Source organism: Peromyscus californicus, unplaced genomic scaffold (genome assembly GCF_007827085.1).
Source record: "Peromyscus californicus insignis strain IS unplaced genomic scaffold, ASM782708v3 Scaffold_9__1_contigs__length_137607984, whole genome shotgun sequence".
NCBI classification, from domain to species: domain Eukaryota; kingdom Metazoa; phylum Chordata; class Mammalia; order Rodentia; family Cricetidae; genus Peromyscus; species Peromyscus californicus.
Genome location: NW_026294617.1, coordinates 129,879,751 through 129,900,825, shown reverse-complemented (window position 1 = coordinate 129,900,825; position 21,075 = coordinate 129,879,751). Strand labels below are relative to the sequence as shown.

The 21,075-nt window shown below is 44.1% G+C and overlaps 1 protein-coding gene across 6 annotated transcripts in view; it reads left to right on the top strand.

Annotated features, from left to right (window-relative positions):
- Positions 1 to 21,075, top strand: part of Miga1 (mitoguardin 1) — an 87,281-nt gene that overhangs the window by 47,742 nt on the left and 18,464 nt on the right. For all 6 annotated transcript variants that reach the window (XM_052730978.1, XM_052730979.1, XM_052730980.1 and 3 more), the window contains exon 8: positions 14,661 to 14,761. In XM_052730978.1, the coding sequence (XP_052586938.1) occupies positions 14,661 to 14,761 (101 nt within the window). The remainder of the gene's footprint in view (positions 1 to 14,660; positions 14,762 to 21,075) is intronic.

The window sequence follows — 21,075 nt, the reverse complement described above, 5'->3', positions numbered from 1 at the left end:
CTCCAGCTTGCCCGCCTTGTTTTTCTGTCAAACTCCAGCAAACTTGTCCATTTCTTTCCTTTTTTTAAAAAAAAGTATTGACTCATATTTTATTGACTGATTCATGTCCCCTGGCTCTTGAATTGTATTACTTTTTTTTAACCCCCTTTTCTTGTAAGCTGGGTTGAACAACTCGGTGAGGCTTCCTATAACTTCCTCCTGGAGAGAAGGTTGGATGAGAGAGAAATTCCTACCAGCCTTACCCAGGAGCTATTGAGATCCCTGTCTTAGTCTTGGTGGTACTCATCCAGCCTTGCTATTGAGACCCCTGTCTTACAGTCTTGGTGGTACTCATCCAGCCTTGCTATTGAGACTCCTCCTTACAGTCTTGGTGGTACTCATCCAGCCTTGCTATTGAGACCCCTGTCTTAGTCTTGGTGGTACTCATCCAGCCTTGCTATTGAGACCCCTGTCTTACAGTCTTGGTGGTACTCATCCAGCCTTGCTATTGAGACCCCTGTCTTAGTCTTGGTGGTACTCATCCAGCCTTGCTATTGAGACTCCTCCTTACAGTCTTGGTGGTACTCATCCAGCCTTGCTATTGAGACCCCTGTCTTAGTCTTGGTGGTACTCATCTAGCCTTGCTATTGAGACCCCTGTCTTACAGTCTTGGTGGTACTCATCCAGCCTTGCTATTGAGACTCCTCCTTACAGTCTTGGTGGTACTCATCTAGCCTTGCTATTGAGACCCCTGTCTTACAGTCTTGGTGGTACTCATCCAGCCTTGCTATTGAGACCCCTGTCTTACAGTCTTGGTGGTACTCATCTAGCCTTGCTATTGAGACCCCTGTCTTAGTCTTGGTGGTACTCATCCAGCCTTGCTATTGAGACTCCTCCTTACAGTCTAGTTTAGAAGAGTGAGGTCAGGTTCTGCACAGCAGTGATGAGCTTGCAGGCCCAGACCTTGCTGCAAGCCCTGGAGCACAGTCAGAGCTGTGCAGTGACTAGTTGGTTACATTGTGTTCCCCAGCTGCTTAGAGAGGGTCTAGTCCTCAGGGTTCACCAGTGTACACTTTTCCCCGGGGAGAAGCAACTTGAAATGCAAGCAGAGAGCGTGCTTGGTAGGACAGACTTCAGTGTGCATCCCTAGCGCCCATGTGGAAGCCAGCTGGGTTGATCTGGGCCCGTAACTTTGGAGTAGTGGAGACAAGCAGAGCCCTGAAGCTCCATGGCTAGCTTTCCTAATCTGTGGGCTCCTGGTTCAGAGAGAAGCCCTGACTCCAAGAATCAGGTGCCCTAAACAGGGTACTTAGACCAGTCCCTCCAAGGCTTAGGGAACAGGACAGCAGAGGGAACAGAGGGAATGTCAGAGCTGTAGGAGAGAAGACAGGAAATGCTATTGTCAGGGCATGACACAGCCCTAGCAAATAGGAGCTCCCAGCAGCTGTGGTTGCCTGTACTGGGCCTGCGTGAGACTCGACCAGTCAACCACCAATCGTGGATGGGGAGGGGCTCATGGGACCCTCTCCCTCCCAGCTGAACTGTGGGCAGCGGATTGATTCTGGGTACGGGACAGTTATCGCTTTCCATTGTGTACCAAGTGGGGAGTTCACAAGGCTCCAACACTTGCCCACACAGCAGGTCATGGCTAAAATCAGTGGATCACAAAACCAAAAAAAGGGAGGTGGGGCATGAATCCGGGAAAGGGACCTGTACGGAGGAGGGGAAATGAGAGCATGGGAAGGTAAGAGGAAACACAACGCACTATGTAATCGTATAAAATTGTCAAAGAACAAATTTAAACGATAAAATGAAAGATAGAGGATGATTTGCAAAGATAGCTGCCATCAACTTCTGGCCCCACATCTAAGCTTGCACACATGAGTGCACACCTGCAAACACACACACATGCTCAGGAACACACAAAGGCTTGCAAAGAAATGCAGCAGAACGGTTAAATGTATTTCTACCCATCTTTAATCCATTAGGCAGGTGGGGGACAGGTGCTTCCTCGGGGGCTCTGCACTTTGGGCTCTTCAGTACCTGATGTCACATCCACTAGCTATAGACATCACTCGGTCTGTGAGTCTTATCAAAGATGTGTATCACTGTCATCTTGGCATCCATGCAGAGGGGCACACAAAGACTAAAGTTGGAGGCCAGTCTGGACTACTTAGGGGGACTGTGGCAAGAGAAAGAAACAAGTCCCTTGCTGTTTTTACACAATGCATATTCCTGATATTGATTTAGACCTGCTGGAGGAAGCCTTAGGTTGAGAAACTGTGAAACTCACATTTCAGAGTTTAGCAGATGATTTTTTTTAAGCAGGTGATTTTTGCATGCACTTGGATCAGTAGATAAGATGGTGACATTAAGATTTTCTGGTCTGTGTTAGACATGGTGACATATACCTTTAATGCAGCAGTTGGGAGGCAGAGGGAGGTAGATCCCCGAGTTTGAGACCAGTCTGGTTGGTCTACATAGGGAGTTCTGGGATAGCTAGGGCTACACAGTGAACCTGTCTCAAAAAAACAAGGCAATTTGTTGGCTACCAGGATGGTTCAGAGAATATGGGTGCTTGCAGGCTGCCAAGCCTGACACATGTACAGCCCCTGAATCCCGCCAACCCCTGAATCCCACATGCTGGGAAGAGAGGATTGAACCCCCACAGGTTATCCTCTGACCCCCACGTGCACAAACCCGTAAATAAACATAAGAAAAGTAAGTGAACAAATTTGCAAGTATTTATTGAACTGTTTACCATGCACCTTTTGTGTTATGTGATTCAGTGAAGTAAGAGCGGGCCAGGTCTTCGGTTGCACGTAATCTGGTTGACCAGTTAAGTCTTCCTCATATGAAACAATTGGCGAATAATACAGTGTATTTTTAGTGTTGGCTCGGAGCCAGAGCTCCCTCCAGAACGATTCCCTCAGCTTCCCCGCCTGCCTGTTCTTTCCATATCTTGTAACTGGAGCTTGCCTGCTCAAGAGCCTAAGATAAAGAACTTGAAAGTAAACAGATCTGGTTTGGGACGTGAGTTAATTCTTGGCTTATCTGCTGCTATTCCTGAGGATTTGTGGGTTCATTTACAGACTCAAATACCACAGATATCAAGTAGTAGATATATAATAGTCATCTACATAATTACATTTTTCTTTAATAAGTAAATAATCTTGGAAACTTTGGAAAAAGTGGTACAAGTAAGTGGATTGTAGATTCAGAAATACTGTTTTTATTCTCTCTATATGTCTATATGATAAGTATGTCAATTTTCATATACCAAATATACAAGAAAAGTGTGTCTATATCTTAGAGTAAATAGAAACCTTTATTATCTTCATTATTGTGTTATCTTTCATATATTTTGATAGAAACTATTTTTCAGTTGATCACAAAACTGTGGGATTAGTAGGATATAAGATTAGAGCCTGACACCCAGGAATGACATCCACTTAAGAAAGGTTCCTTCTGTTGGCTTAATGTGTGTGAGTTTGTATCACACATCTGCCACTGCGTATATGTCAGTTCAGGCTTTGGTAGAGTGTTACTTGTTTCAGTGGTGGCTTATTTTAGGTAGTGATATGAATCGTAGAGTTATTCAGACTGCGAATCACATAAACTATTCAGGAACTAGTAGTGTCTCTCCTCTCCCTCTTGTGCTAGGAATCAAGTGCAGGGGCTTGTGTGCTGGAGAAGTTGTAACCCTGAGACACTCCAGCTCAATATATTCTCCACTTTCTTTCTTGATTCTTTGTGTAGGACCCAATTTTGGATTTAATGCCAGTTTAAAAATAAGCGTGATTCATAACATATGGAGTTCGTGGACATTATTTAATTGATAGGGCTTACATGAATAAAGCTCTGGCTTATTAATCCATAGTTACATTTAAAATTAATTAGGCTTTACATTTTATATGCTTACTTTTTTTATAACAGTATGCATTGCAGCATCAATATTAGAAGCAACTCTAGAACCATGAATATGATCAATGTTGACTGTATTTTTTTGTTTTGGGGGGCATTTTTTTGGCTGATGCAAAGATTTTGAGATTCTTTTACACTGATGTGTAGGAACAAATCTAAGCCTTAAAAAGAAACCAGGAATGTTTTACTGTTCAAAAGTGTTGCTATAAAAGATGCATACTTTAGATATTAGGCCTCCATAAGATCTGTTTTTATTTATTTATTTTTATTTTTATTTGGTTTTTTGAGACAGGGTTTCTCTGTGTAGCTTTGCACCTTTCCTGGAACTCACTCTGTAGCCCAGGCTGGCCTCGAACTCACAGAGATCCACCTGCCTCTGCCTCCCAAGTGCTGGGATTAAAGGTGTGCACCACCAACGCCTGCCGATCTGTTTTTTAAGCATAATGAACTAAGGATCTTAGGTCTGGAATACATATTTAGAAAAACATTTTTTTCTTTTGTTGTTTAGTTTGTTTGTTTGATTAGTTTAAGATGGATGCCTCACTGTATGGTAACTGAGTTTTTTCTGGTCCTGCCCAGTCCCACGGACCCCGCAGCCGCTTATAAAATAATCACTCAGAAGCTTATATTAATTAAAACTGCTTGGCCATTAGCTCAGGCCTACCACTGACTAGCTCTTACACTTAAACTCAGTCCATTTCTGTTAATCTCTATGTTGTCATGTGTTCCATGGCTTTACCTGTGTGCATGTTACATGCTGCTCCTGGACGGCAGGCTGGCGTCTACTGACTCAGCCTTCCACTTCCCAGAATTCTCCTTGTCTGTTTATCCCGCCTATACTTCCTGCCTGGCTACTGGCCAATCAGTGTTTTATTTATCAACCAAATCAGAGCAACACATTCACAGCGTACAGAACATCCCACAGTACTGTATAGCATAGACTGGCCTTAAAAACAAGATCTGAGCTGGCCAGATGGCTCAGTGGATAAAGGCACAAGCCTGACCACTTGGGACCCCTGGAGCCCACATGGTGGAGAGCAAAAACTGAAGCCCACAAACTGTCCTCTGGCTCTATAGGCATACCATGGCATATGTGCCCATACACATGCATACATACATACACAATAAATACATGTAAAAAGCATGTCTTCTTGGGGGCTGAAGAGATGGATCAGAAGTTAAGAACACTGGCTGCTCTTCTAGAGGTCCTGAGTTCAATTCCCAGCAACCACATAGTGGCTCACAGCCATCTATAATGAGATCTGGTGCCCTCTTCTGGTGTGCAGGCATACAAGCAGGCAGAATGTTGTGTACATGATAAATAAATAAATCTTTAAAAAAAAAAAAAAAGACCATGTCTTCTGCATGTTGACATTACAGGAGTGTTCCAGCACACACAGCCTAAACATGTCATTTCTTTGTGTAGAGTGAGCATGGCATAAAGATGTCAGAGGAAAAAAAGGAAGCTCTTAACTGCAGTTTTAGTCAAGTAGAGTCTGGTATGTAAGAAGCATTACAGATTACACTGTCCAGTGGAATAAGCCCTGCTCTGTGTTTATAAAGCACTGTGGAAACACTGAAGAAAACGCGTGTAAACGTTCTTTGGCGCACTTCAGAGAAAGTTTCATGGAAGGAGTAGCTTGAAAACAGACAGTAGGTCTGCCAGAGACAGAGCTGAGTAAAGGACATTGCTAGCAGAGGGAGCCAGAAGAGACTGGGTTTGGGCCACGAGTTTTTTGTGGATGCAGTGTGCACAGAAGGGTAACCTAGAAGGGAGGGCCAGGGAAGTCATGCAGGAACTTGTTTCTTTAGACAAAAATGAGCCACTGAAAATTCTTTTGATGTCAAGTCAAAATCCGTGTGTTTGAAGGAGACTGGAAGGTCTATAGCTCATATAATCTCAGTATTTTCCTCCTTTCTGTGGCTACCTTGTTTGTAGACGTGCCTGTGTCTCTTTGGGTTTTGTTTTTTTGTTTTGAGTTGATGGACATTCCTCTAAGGGAAAATAAAAATGTATTTTTTCTAGTCTAGTACTAAGTACACAAATTTCTGTGGCAGAGAAAGCAACAACCAGAAACTATAAAATGGGACTTCCTGTCCAGGGGAGAGGGATTTCTCAGTTTTGGTAAGTAGCCAGATAGAACATTCAGAAACACTGAATGAGCTTGGCTGTGAGCAGAAATACCTCAGACTCTCCTCTTATCAAAGGGCCCAAAGTTGAGACTGGTGTCCTCCTCTTTCCTGCAGAGCTCTGTGACGGGAAGAGACCCTCTCTGAGGCTGTACTTTTAGGGTGTGATCTGAACTGCAGGCTTAAGTTCTGTACTCAGATCTCTAAATAAACAGAGTAAATGACACAACACTGGAGAAATGTGGTTAGTAATTCCCCTCGTGTCATGACTCCTAGTCCTAATTTCAGAGAACAGAGTAAGACCAGAAAATGAAGCTGAGCCGGCGTCGTTTCTGCATGTCAGAATAGGTTCAGAGAAGACCGGTACAGTCATAGTCACTGTGGGTGCCAGAAATCAAGGGGGGGCCTGATGCCTGCCCTTGGTCCTAATCCAAGCTGTATCTTCACAGCTGGGGTTTACCTGTTGAGGACTTCCCTCGGCCATATACAGCTTTTGTAGTAGTAGGAAAAGGTCCACATAAGGCTGAGCATCACCTCCCCCCAGGAGGAAGTTGGCCTAGTGTTTGGCTTATTTTCTGTCCTTACTTGTCCCTTTGGCCAGGGCCTTTGTGCAGTCTACAGACCGATTATATCTACTGGCCCTATTAAGGTCTATAGCTCTTTAACTGCAAACTCATTCTTTTTTTGGTTTTGGTTTTTGGTTTTTCAAAACAGGGTTTCTCTGTGTTGCCCTGGCTGTCCTGGAACTCCCTCTGTAGACCAGGCTGACTTAGAACTCACAGAGATCCTCCTGCCTCTGCCTCCTGAGTGCTGGGATTAAAGGTGTGTGCCCCTCTGCCTAGCCTTAATTATATCTTATTTCAGTCATTTTTCTTTTAAGGAAGAGAGAATGCTACCACCTACACTCTGGGTGCCCCCTTTCTTTCCCCTGCACTCCTCGGTGTGTGTCGGCAGCTGCACTCCCCAGTTAGGAGTCACAGTTGTGCTGTGGTGCCGTCATGGTGTGGGACTGTCTTGATAAATAGGGAGCCAGACACAACTGTGAGGGCAATCTGTTCTTGCACTGTGCCATGCTGGCAAGCTGTTTCTGTCCATGTGTTCATCTTCTCATGGAGGTGGAGCTGTAGGAGTCAGAACCTGGAGGTCTTGGGCCAGTGGAGCTCAGTGCTACTCTTGGCAATACAGAGGCCCACTCAAGGGTAAATCAAGAAAGCATTTCAGACTCAGTCTTTCCCTGTCTGAAATCATGTTTGACTTGTAAATTCAGCTTTGTTCTTTCTTCCAAACTCTATATTCTAGCATCTTAAAATCGGGGTGGAGGTGGCTTACAATATGGGTAGCAGACTGTCATACAAAAGAGGACGGGTATGGGGCACATGCTTTCAATCCCAGGCAGAGGCTGTCCTACTCTGCATAATGAGTTCTATGCCAGCCAGGGCTACATAGTGAGACCCCGTCTCAAACAAACAACAAACCCTCAAACACACACAAGAGCCACAGTAGCTTCCTAGACAGCTGATAATTTGAACAGCTTAAGACTAAAAAATACTTGTTGGCATCAGGAACTTGTCCATTTTCAGTAAAACCGGAGAAAGGACAAGGTTCCAAGCTGTAGTGAAGTCTACTCTGGAGACTAGCCAGCAGCAGTCAGGTGACAGTGAGACCCCAGGCAGGCTCCCTCTTCTCTGTGGAGTTAGAAAAGAGGAGAGGCATCCCTGGAATTTCCACCAGCGTCTGCAGAGGTTAAAATAGACCAGGGCCATCTCAGCGACGGGAATAGAATGTGCCCAGGACAGCAGAACTGAGACACAGAAAACCCACTTGGCTTCATCGTAGGAAATAAAGCAAGGCCTGAGGGCCAGGGTCAAGGCTGAAAAGGCTTCTAGCTTTCTTTCCCTCTCCGTCCTTTAAAACAAAGAAAAAAACCCAAGACTTTAAAGGAAAACCCTTCTTTGGACAAACCTTAAGTAATGTATGAATTATGAGGTTGTGGGAGAAGGAGGAAAGCTGGGTCCAGTCAGATCTCTGGCCCACGGCAGGATGACTGGGCTAAAATTAAACATCCTGGTGTTATTGCTCCTCCAGAGGACGCATCAGTGTCTCTGCATGAATCTTTTTAAAGTTCCTGGTGACAGAGACAGCAGAAAACATCTTAAATGTTTAGATTAGCTTTTTTTTTTTTTAGAGATTACCAATCAACTAACCCAACAAAAAAGCTACTCCACTGAGACCCAGTGTGACCACGGATAATTTGTAGAACGTCATTAACATGTGATCATCGTTTGTGGGACACTTTAAGGACTTCTAAGCTGTATATTTCAGGCTTATAAATTAATTTCTCATAGTTAATTTAGGTCTCCATATTAGAAACATCAGAAATTTAACAGGGCTCTAAAAACATGTTAAAGTCTTATTATAGACAAAATGACCCAAATGAAATTAATGTTAACCGTGGTTCTCATGTCTTGGGAATTACCAGTTTATAACAACAAATAAGAAATGTTAGTATACATGAACCGACATTTAAGTGCTTTTAATGTCCTTGATGCTCTCAAGAACTGTATGAATTATTGGGGAGCGAAAGAAGAAAAACATTCTCTGCTAAAGCTGCTTCTTCAAGACCACAGATTGGTTTATTCTTCTGTGTTATATGTTTAGGCAATGGTTGCCAGAAAACAGAGTTTATTAAAGTTACACATTTATGAATTGCTAACTTTGGATGTTTATAGACCTAACATTTAATTCTTGTGATACTTAGAGGTAGATTTTGCTCCTGTGTTTACATGAACTCATTGAGAAACAGAGAAGGTGAACTCTCTCAAGGTTACACAGCTAATAAGCAATAGGGTCCTGACTTTAGTGCAGGCTGTCTGCCTTTAAACTAATGGTTTTAACCCTTTCAACACTACCTTGTGTATGAGACAATTTGGGAGGATGTTTATGCCTACAATCATGCATGTATATAAAATATATCTGGTATAAAATTGCTAGGTCACAAGGGATGCATTTTTAAACTTGCTTAAGATTTATTTTTATTTTATGTTTATAAGTGTTTTGCCTGCATGTATGTGTACCACATATGTGCAGTGCACTCAGAGGCCAGATGAGGGCTTTGGATCCTGTGCTGCATAATTATTATGTCAACTTGACACAAGCCAGAGTCATCTGAGAGGAGAGAACCTCAATTAAGAAAATGCCTCCGTAAGATTGGGTTGTAAGCAAGCCTGTTGGGCAGTTTCTTTTTATTTATTTACTTGCTTACTTACTTACTTATTTATTTATTATGTATACAGAAGAGGGCACCAGATCTCATTACAGATGGTTGTGAGCCACCATGTGGGTGCTGGGAATTGAACTCAGGACCTCTGAAAGAGCAGTCGGTGCTCTTAACCTCTGAGCCATGTCTCCAGGCCTGGGCATTTTCTTAATTAGTGATTGGTGAGGGAGGGCCCAGCTCATTGTGGGTGGGTCCTGGGTTCTATAAGAGAGCAGGCTGAGCAAGCCATGATGAGCAAGCCAGTATGCAGCACCTCCACTGCCTCTGCCTTAGCTCCTGCCTCCAGGTGCTTGCGAATTTGAGTTCCTGCCCTGATTTCCTTCAGTGATGAGCAGTGATGGGGAAGTGTAAGCCCAATAAACCCTTTCCTCCCCAAGCTGCTTTGGCCATGGTGTTTCATCACAGCAACAGGAACTCTGACTAAGACAGATCCCCTGGAACTGGAGTTACAGAAGGCTGTGAGATGCTGTGGGTGTTGGGAACTGAACCTCCTCTGCAGGAGCAGCCAGCATCTCTCCAGCCCCACACCCTTACACTCTGTACTTAGTACCAATTGTTATTCCCAACTGGTGCATTAGGCTTTCCTTTCCTGTAAAAGGAAAAAAAAAATGACCACTTCTTTTTTCCAATTTAGACATTCTGGTAGGTGTGTAATGATATCTCATTGTACAGTGGCATTTCTCCACTGTACTGGCTAGTTTTAGGTCAGCTTGACACAAGCTAGGGTCATGAGAATGGAGGGAACTTCGGTGAGCAAATGTCTCCATAAAAACAGGCTGTAGCTCTTTCATGACTCAATCTTTGTGGTGGCAGCAGCAACATCCATGGGTTGGGCGTTTTTGCCTGGGCCCAGGAACGATACAACCTGGAGGTGACTAGCCAGGAGACAGTCACCCAGATGAAAGCTCACGTGTCCTCACTGGAAGATCATGCTGTGCTCTCGGCAAGCCCGCTGCTGGAGGATGAGGCCACCCTTGGCCAGTGTGGCACAGAAGCCCTGACCACTCTGGAAGTAGCTGGCTGAATGCTGGGAGATGAAGTTCATGGTTCCTTGGCTTGTGCTGGAGAAGTGAGAGGTCACACTCCAAGGTGTCCAAACAGGAGGGGAAGGGGGAGGAAGAGGAGGAAGAGAAGATGGCAAGAAGGGCCCAATGTTAATTCCTAAGTCCTGTTGTGATCCTGGCTCTCAAATAAAGCCACTTTGTCCAGGGCAGGTTGGGGGGGGGGGGGGGGTAGTAAGAAAGGAAAGAAGGAAAGAAAGAGAGAGAGAGAACAGAACAAATGGGCTGTAAACAGGCCTGTAGGCGTTTTCTTCATTAGTGGTGGATGGGGAGGGCCCGTGACATTGTGGGCGGTGCCATTGCTGGGGTAGCGGTCCTGGGTTCTGTAAGAAAGCAGGCTGAGCAAGCCACAAGGAGTGAGGAAGCCTGTAAGTAAGCAGCACCCCTCCATGGCCTCTGCATCATTTCCTGCCTCCAGGTTCCTGCCCTGCTTGAGTTCCTGCCCTGACTTTCTTCAGTGATGGACTAAGATGTGGAAGTGTAAGCCAAATAAACCCTTCCTTGCCAACTTGCTTTAGTGGTGGTGCACACCTTCAATCCCAGTACTTGGGAGGCAGAGGCAGGCAGAACTCCATGAGTTTGAGGCCGGCCTGGTCTACAGAGCCAGTTCCAGGACCGCCAGGACTAGACAGAGAAACCCTGTCTTGGAAAACCAAAATAAATAAATGAAGTAAAATAAAAACTTTAATTAAGACAGCCAATAGGGAAAATTTAGTGAGCAGTTTCTGAAACTGCTCAGATGAAAGCTTTAGTTTTTAATGTTTAAGCTATCCTTGTGTTTGGGCGGCACAGTCAAGAGTTGAGACTCTTTAGAAAGAATGTTGTACATTTTAACTGGGTGTGTGAAAACAGTGAGTTTGGCTTTCTTCTCTATACATTTTATTGGTTCATCCAAGAAGCAGATGTGTTATTTCTCTTCCTCGTCGTTAAGCTGCCATTCAGGAATCCTAACAACCACTGAAATGAGAGTCACAGTCGGTGGTTTTCGGCACGTAGATAGAGCACATTACTGATGAACTCAGAGTCACCAATAATTTGTCGGCATTGCAGAGAGATCAAAGCACTTCCCCTTGGTGTCATTTAACCAAGAGTGAGCCCAGATTTGAATTCTCTGCTTCACTTTCCCTATGCCTTCTATCGTCTGTCTGTTGTATGTTTGTCTGTTCCTGCCTGAAGGCCACATGTGAATCAGTCACTGTGTATGTGTGTCTATCTATGTCTGAATGTGTCTGTCCCTAAAATTGCTCTGCATTTGTTGGACAGCACAGAAAACACCACATGAGGGATACTTTACACAAGTTCACAAGGGATGAAGTCACTGACTGCGGCTGACCCCATATATCATAGACATCCATTTAAAAGGCTGTTTGCTGTTTCCAGCAAACGATTATCATGACACACATACATGGCCCTGTCAGGGCATGGAATGGTTCATAACTGAGATCACAGCTGTGCATTAGCTTAGGTTGTAAACGTTGGTTACACGGGAAATCCAAGGCAATAAGGTTGATTGTAACATTGTTCTTTTAAAAGCAGGCTATACCAACAGGCTGGGTACACAGTAGGACAGCAGTCTTGAGTGACCTTCAGGTGCGTTATTAACTCTGTCTGAGTCCAGCAAACATTCCAGTCTATTAGAGTGTGGGCGATGTTTTCATGATGCATTGCCACAGCAGGGTTAGACTCAGTGAGTAATTCTAGCCCCTCTGGAACGGAGTCAGCCTTGTTCAATTTTCTTTTCTTTATTTCAGTAAAGTACAACCGTAGTTGATCTAGATGACACTGAATGGCTCGTTACTGTCAAATGAAGCTCAACAGGCTTAACAGTCCCCGTGTAAGATGTGCATGTAGAGTAGTTCTGGATAAAAGTGGTGTTCTGAGACAATGACAACAGGCACGTGGAACCCAGTTCACAGACTGTAAATTTAATCCTGCTTTAAAGCTGCTGCGCCATAATGGAGTTGTACTTTCTTACACCAGCAGCACTAACAATGGAAGATAAGAAAAAAAAGCTTCAAAGCTCCAACTCTTAACAGCTCAAGTGCAGACGTGGAGTGCAAGTGTGTGTATGTCTGTGTGCTTGCATATGTGTGTGTTTGCATGCATGCGTGTGTATGTGTGCATTTGTGTGTGTGCAAGTATGTGTATGTGCTTACATATGTGTGTGTTTCTGTGCATGTATGTGTATGTGTGGGTGTGCATGTGTGTGCATGGCTGTGTGTGCATTTGTGTGTGTTTGCATTTTTTAAGTGTCTTATATGTACTGAAATGAAAATTATGGGAATTTCTCCCATAATTGAGTGTCCAAAGGTACCATTTGCCAGTTATGAAACTATTTATAGAAGTGTAAAACAACTGGACTGGAGAGATGGCTCAGCAGTTAAAAGTGCTCCCCCAGAGGACTTGGGCGTGGTTCCTAGCACATACTTCATGGCTCGCAGCTACCAGTAGCTCCAGTTCCAGGAAATCAACACCATCATCTAACCTCTGTGGGCATCTCCATGTGGATGGTTCACATAAGTTTATTCAGGCACACGTAAAGGCAAAGTAATAACAAACATTTAAGTACCAAGACACTTATTTTATTTTCTGGTTTAGTAGAATACTATAAATTTCTGAGGTTTCATTGTTTCCTCTTGGTTTGATTTGGGGTGGTTTGTTTTGTTTGTTTGTTGGCTTGTTGGCTGTGCTAGGTAGAGAAGGGTTCTATTTCTTTCTTTTTTTTTTGAGATGCTGGGTTAAACTAGCGTGCTGGCTCCTGAATCACTAGGGTTATACCAACGTGCCACCATACTTGGCTGGATAGAATTTTAAGATGAGAAGTTATGTGCTTTCAATAGGTTAATACAAGCCTAATATGAAACATTATAACTTAAATCTTAGAAGGTAAATAGTTAAAATGTAAACACTTGTCCCAGCAAACATGAAACGGGACCATATTCAGCACCCGTGGGTGTTGCCCACAACCCACCCGAGGCCTCGACACTGCACATCATCCCTTTTGTTCTGCACAGGACTTAAAATATAATCGGTTGCACAACTTTTGAATTTAAATTAAATTAATGGGTCTTGGATTTTTGCTTCCCAATAAAAATCACAAAAGGTTTTTCTGATACGTAGGGGTTCTCAAGAAAATTTGAAAGATTTCTGGCAAAGTTAATGACATTTATTTAAGGAAGACTTAGTAGAATGGAAATTTTAATAAATGAAACCAAGGAAATTCCTGACTTCTTATTAAAGGAGATAAAGCGTTTGACAAGTTTAACAGATTGAGAATCTTTTTTATTCTTTGCTTTTTGTACCCATGATGCATTTGCAAGTACATTACTTATATGCTAAATCACATAGATAAGTAGTTTTAACCTGAAAATGTACTGTCATCGAATGGATTCCTGTTGATGGTATGGAGGCTCTTCAGACCCACATTCAGGGTGTTGTGCGTTGTCAACAGACGGCCTGCCCTAGTATGGCCAGATAAATTATTTCCAGAAAGGTTGCCTTTATCATGGTTTAAAAAGCCACTGAAGCACTGGTGCCCACACCTTTAATCCCAGCACTCAGGAGGCAGAGACAGGCGGATCTCTGTGAGTTCAAGGCCAGCCTGATCTACAGAGTGAGTTCCAAGACAGCCAGGCCTGCTACACAGAGAAACCCTGTCTCAAGCAAAACAAAAGCCACTGAGGTGGTTAGTTAAAAGAATAAACATGAGAAACCGATGTCTGATCTTCGTTGGCTATTCCGTTTGCTAAAGTCAACCTTTGAAGACGACGCAAATAAGGAGCAGCTTCCTGTCGGTGATTAGCCAGAACTACTGTGTTAATAATTCAGTTAATACAAGTGTGTGGCGCATGCCTTTTTGGTCTCACTCCGTAGCTGCCTGGCTTTTAACTCGTGCTTCTCACGCCTCTGCTTCTTCAGCTTCTCTTACTGGTGTGGGCCACCACAACCTGCATGGTGCATGCCTTTACTCCTAGCTCAAGAGGCAGAGGCAGGGGGATCTCTGTGAGTAGAAATCCAGCCTGGTCTCCATACTGAGTTCCAGGACAGCCCAGGCTACATACTGAGTCCCTTTCTCAAAAATTTTTTTTCCAGTTGATTTGAATGAACCTTACAATATTTCAAATTTAGGCAAGACCACTTGCAAATAAATTGTTTTAAACTAGTTTTGGTGTTTACATATTTTACCAAGTATGGTAAATAATTTAACTATAGTTATTTTTTAAACTCAAAGCGAATGTGTCAGAGACAAAGAGTAACAATGTTGTACTTTACACCTTTTCACTTTGAAGATAAAGATACAGATGTGAGCGGGAAGGAGAATATGGATGAATTTGGTCTGCAAGACACCTTGAACGCTGAATCAGCAGATCTCTTTGCTTCGGCAGCAGAGGTAAGATATGTTCAATGTTCATGGGGAGATAGTTTTGCCATTGCACCACAATTCAGCTCAGTTGTCGTGTGTGTGTGTGTGTGTGTGTGTGTGTGTGTGTGTGTGTGTGTGTGTGTATGTGTGTGTGTGTGTGTGTGTGTGTGTGTGTGTGTGTGTGTGTGTGTGTGTGTGTTTTGCCTACAAGTATTTCTCTGCATCACATATGTGCCTGGTACCCACAGAGGCCAGGAGAGGGCATCAGATGCCCTGGAACTGAGGTCACACATGGTTTTTAACTACTCTATGGGAGCTGGGAGTTGAACCCAGACCCACTGCAAGAGCAGCCAGTGCTCATAACCACCAGGCCATCTCTCTCACCCTGCCTATGTCATCTTATTTTTCACTTTTGCTTGAGAGGGTTTTGCTTTATAGCCCATGCTGGCCTCAAACCCACAATTCTCCTTCCTTACCCTCCTGAGACTGGAATTAGGTATGTAACCTAACAACATTTTCTTTCTGGAGTCTGGAGAGATTACTCAGCAGTTAAGAACTGAGTGGTGCTTTCTCCGAACACTCAGATTCTATTCCCAGCATTCACATGGGCCCACATCCTTGGAAAGTTTGAGGTCAGCCTGAGATAGTAAAATTCTGTCTCATAACAACCAACCAAATATATATCTTTATGGAGATACCATAAAATATACTCTAGTCCCAGGGAACTCAACACCCTCTTCTGGCCTCTGTGGGTACCAGGCACGCACATGATGCACATGTAGACAGAATTCCCAAACACAATACAATTTCAGAATATTTTCCTTAAACTCCTTTCTAATATATAATTTGAAAATACTTTTTAGTTTGGAAACATGTTGGTGGTGGTGTAATGTCTGTACACCACACACCAGGTGCTGGACCAGAGCTTACCACACAGAGAACATCTCTTCAGGTGTTCATCAGGTGCACTTGAATTTACTGTTTAGATTACAAAGGTTTAATACATTTTTTAACTTCTCATAGGAAAGAATGCATGAATATATATAAGAAGGATTCAATAATCAAGAAATATTTTAGCATTGCTTCTAAGGTATAAATGTATGAACTCAGAATATGCTACAAGATAAATTCTTTTGTAAGAAATGTAGCTGGGCATGATGATACACACCTTTAACCCTAGTACTCTGAGAGGCAGGTGGATTTCTGAGTTTAATGCCAGCCTGGTCTACAGATGGAGTTCCAGGCCAGAGCTACATAGTGAGATCCTGCTTCAGGAGAAGGAAAAAGGAAAGAAAGGAAGAGAGAAAGAAAGAAGGATGGATCAGAATCCTGAGGAGTTAAACAGTATGTGATAACTTGATAGGTTTATTCAGAATTAATCGGTTTTTTGGCCCGTTTAAAATAAAACAATTACTGCACTGCGCTTCTCTATAAACTAGGCCAATCATTGACAAAGTGATTGACAAAATTTCCTGTATGTAAGCTTTGCTGCACGTTGATTTAGCTCGTTTCCAGTGACAGCTGAAGGTTCTTTTTGAGAAATGTAATCATACCTGTTTGGGGGAAATTCGATCACACTGTGAACCCTGAGTTTGAAGTTGCATTAATTAAATAAAATCAACCTTGGATTAGGAGGCAGAGCCAGCAGCTAGTTGACAGGAAGTAATCATAGAGAGTCAGAGGGAGTCTGGAAGATGGATAGAGAGACACACAGGAAGTAGTAGCGAGGCGTATCCGGGGAGATGGAAAAGCCACTGTGGCCAATTACTGCAGAGCCGCATTCAGGCTGAAACAGCAGTAGATTCTGGTGCAGCTGCTCTGACGGCGGAAAACAGCATACCTGGAAGGAAGAGGCAGGAGGACCAGGAGTTAAAAGCCATTCTTGTAAAGTTTGGGGTCAGCCTGGGATAATGAAATTCTGTCTCATCATAACCAATGGCTTTATGGAGATACTATAATATATACTCTTGAACATATACAATTTGGTATTTTTTAGTATATTCATAATTGGACTAACAACATTATTTTATAATTCCAATATTTAAAAAAATTGAGGCAAGCTTCCATTACATAGTCTAGGCTGGCCTCAAACTGAAAGCCATCCCATCTCAGTCTCTTGAGTGCTAATATTATGGGACTCTAGGCATGTGCCATTCCTATAGCTTCCAGAACTTCCCCCCATTGTTAGGTATTGAACCAAAGAGCTTATTGAGCCTGCTTCCAGAAAATACGTGTGAGGATTGTGAGAGACCCATCCCCCCAAAAATACAGCTGTGTCACTGAGATGTCTCACCTCAGCGTGGATGATGACTCCCCATAGCTGCATGGATAGAGCCCCTCTTCGGACGACTTTCTTTCTGGTATGCCCTAGCACCTCTGAAACCACATGGAGCTGGTGCAGAATGACATGGGAATGGAGTACAGGGAGGAGCGGCTGGAATACCCCAGGAAGGCCTAATGACTCTTCATTCAGTCCTCTCTTTGAGGGAACCTCAACAGGTCTGACCCTGTTGAGGGTCAGTGATGCGCAATTAAATTACACCTTCTCTGATTGAGATGGTAATGGGCTGTTGTACTCAAAGACAGCTGTGGTGTTGGAAAGCAAATGGCTCCCAAAGGGAGTGGCACTGTGAAGAGTTGTGGCCTTGTTGAAGGAAGTGTGCCACTGTGGGGGTGGGCTTTGAGGTCTCTTGCTCAAGCTTCACTCAGTGTGACTGTCAGTCAACTTCCTGTTGCCTGCAAGATGTAGCAGTCTCAGCTCCAACACCAACCACATCTATTTCCTAGCCAGTAAGTGCTATAGTATTGAGATCAGAACTGACCTGGTTTTTCTCTGTGGTCAGACTGAATGTCCTAAATAATGTTACAGTAAAAGTTAAAGAAGCCTTCGTCTTTGTAACGCTGCACAGTGTCCAAAGGGTTTTCCTCTGGTTGCAGAGAACCATCGTCCTTCCTCCTTCTTTCAATCATTTGCATTTTGTAGTATCTGATATTTTGTTTCTTCTTTTGCTCCTTCTCTCTTGCTTTAATCATCTTGGCCAGTTTCCAGGAGAGTGCAGCCGTGTTTGGGACAGTGAGAGGAGGGCTAAAGCTCTGTAGGAAGGGAGCCGTATGCTCCTTTGTGACTGTTCTACCATAAACTGCCGAGACATTTAAATTCCACCTTCCCCATCACCTCAGTTTGAACTCCATGCAAGCCTGAGGGTGTCAGGAGATGGCTTGAGGAAGTTGGTTCTCTCCTTCTAAGGGGTCCTGGGCTCGACCTCAGGTTATCAGCCCTGATGCAAGCACATTTACCCACTCGCCATCTCTGGCCCTAAGCCACATGTTTATATTAGCCTGGCTGTTGCTGGTGCTGTGACAGCTTCTGTGACATTTAGATAAGGCATCAAGGTAGTAGAGATGACTGGGAGCGGAAGGTCTGAGGCTGGAGCCATGGCTCAGTTAAGTGCCTGAGGCACAAGAATGACCATGTGAGTTCCAGCCCAGCACCTGTGTCAGGAGTGCAGGTGTGAGCGCACCTGTGTCAGGAGTGCAGGTGTGAGCACCTGTGTCAGGAGTGCAGGTGTGAGCACCTGTGTCAGAAATGCAGGTGTGAGCACCTGTGTCAGAAGTTCAGGTGTGAGCACCTGTGTCAGAAGTGCAAGTGTGAGCACCTGTGTCAGAAATGCAGGTGTGAGCGCACCTGTGTCAGAAGTACAGGTGTGAGCACCTGCGTCAGAAGTACAAGTGTGAGCACCTGTGTCAGAAATGCAGGTGTGAGCACCTGTGTCAGAAGTGCAGGTGTGAGCACCTGTGTCAGGAGTACAGGTGTGAGCACCTGTGTCAGGAGTGCAGGTGTGAGCACCTGTGTCAGGAGTGCAGGTGTGAGCACCTGTCAGAAGGGCAGGTGTGAGCACCTGTGTCAGGAGTGCAGGTGTGAGCACCTGTCAGAAGTGCAGGTGTGAGCACCTGTGTCAGGAGTGCAGGTGTGAGCACCTGTGTCAGGAGTGCAGGTGTGAGCACCTGTGTCAGGAGTGCAGGTGTGAGCACCTGTCAGAAGTGCAGGTGTAAGCACCTGTGTCAGGAGTGCAGGTGTGAGCACCTGTCAGAAGTGCAGGTGTGAGCACCTGTGTCAGGAGTGCAGGTGTGAGCACCTGTGTCAGGAGTGCAGGTGTGAGCACCTGTGTCAGGAGTGCAGGTGTGAGCACCTGTGTCAGGAGTGCAGGTGTGAGCACCTGTGTCAGGAGTGCAGGTGTGAGCACCTATAAGCCCAGAGTTTGGGTGCTAGAAACGGGGATCCTGGGACTTGCTGGCCAGCCAGTCTTGCTAAAGCAGCAATTCCAGGTTTAGTGAAAGACCTTGTCTTGAAAATAGGGGGAAATGATCCAGGTATATACCATACATTAATCTTCAGCCTCCACATGCACACACAGCAAAAAGAGCCTAAGTTCTAGAATATTATGTCTGAGTTTAAATTCAGTGATTTGCTTATAGGACTTAAAGCACATTTCCTGTTCATGTAAATCTCTGCTCCTTTGCCTGTATGTTGCTAATAGTAGTCTTACACAACTTTCGATCTGATGGAAGGAATGAGTGAGATCATTTACTTTAAAGCATTTAACACTGCACCAGTTACATGTGAAATGCGGCTACAGCCTGCAAAGGTGCTTCTGGAGTTTCTAGTGCAGATGTCCAGAGGCTATGGCTGCAGCTCCTGAATACCATGCTTTTCCCATGTGCAAGGCCCAAGATTTGATCCTAAGCACGAGGAAGAAGACGGAAAAGCTCTTCCAGAGAAACAGTGAGAATATTTTGGTATAAATTTTCGAAGACAAAAATTCCAGACCTCTGAGAAGACTTTGCCAGTCCAGACGGCATTTATTCATATAACGGCAGGCTCTTCCGAGGAGCAGTGAGCTGTGGCGCTCCCCTTTATTCAGGTGTCTCTCAGGAGCTGAAGAGCCAAGTCTTACCATGTAGTCTCTGCACCATCGCTCAGCCACCACAGGAAAGAACAGTCACAGTTTGACCTGTGTGGCAGCTTCCAACAGCTGGGTTCTCCGCATTTGTCTTCTTTCTGGTTTGGTTTGGTTTTGATTTTTGAGGCAAGATTCACTATATAGCTCTGGCTGTCCTGGAACTCCCTAAGTAGACCAGGCTGGCCTCAAATTCACAGAGATCTGCTATCCACAAAGACACCAAAATCATATAAAGATAGTAAAACAAGAAAAAAATGTTTATAGATTATGTATCTGATAAAAAAGTATTGCATGTCTACTATATAAAGAACTCTTACAATTAAATACTAAATAGGTAAGTAGCCTAATGTAAAAATGGGCAAATTAAATAGAAATTGAATAGACATGTCCCCAAAGAGAATATACAAATGGCCAATAAGATGAAAAATTGCTTAATATTATCAGTCATATTGGAATGCAAATCAGTTCTCATCTGCTCTAGTTGTTATAATAAAGGTAGGAAAGCGGTTATAGAAGATGAGTGAACACGGATGGTGGCTGGGAACGTGGATGGTGGTGGCTGGGAGCGTGGGTGGTGGCTGGGAACGTGGATGGTGGTGGCTGGGAGCGTGGATGGTGGCTGGGAATGTGGATGGTGGTGGCTGGGAGCGTGGATGGTGGCTGGGAACGTGGATGGTGGTGACTGGGAGCGTGGATGATGGCTGGGAACGTGGATGGTGGTGGCTGGGAGCGTGCATGGCCACTTTGCAGAACAGTTGGGGTTTCCTCAAACAGTAAAGCACAGACTTACCATCTGACCCTTCTATTTTTATATACCGGGAAAATGAAAACATATGTGTTTTTGAACTTGTACACAAATATTCATAGCAGCCTGTTAATGATCCCCCAAAAGTGGGAAAACCCAGTGTCCATCACTGAGGAAATATAAACAAAATGTGGTATGTCCACTCACCAGAGTTTTGTGTTTTTAAAGATTTATCTACATATTTTATTTTATTTTATGTGTGTGCGTGAGTAACCTGCATGTATGTATGTATGTGTACCACATGCTGCTTGGTGTCCATGGAGGCCAGAAGAGAACAGTGGATCCCTTGGACCTCTAGTCACAGGTGGTTGTGAGCTGCCTAGTGTATGAACTGAGAACCGAAACCAGGTCCTCTATTAGAACAGTAAGTGCTCTTGACCACGGGTCCATCTCTTCAGCTCCCATGCATTTGAGTTTTATTGATCCATAAAAATGAGTGAACTCACGGTAGAACATTGAAAGCACACTAAATGAAAGCAGCCAAACACAAAGGCCACATACTGGCTAATTCCATTCATATGTCATTTTCTCAGTAGGAAACTGTGGTTTCCAAGTAATGATTTCCAGACACAAGG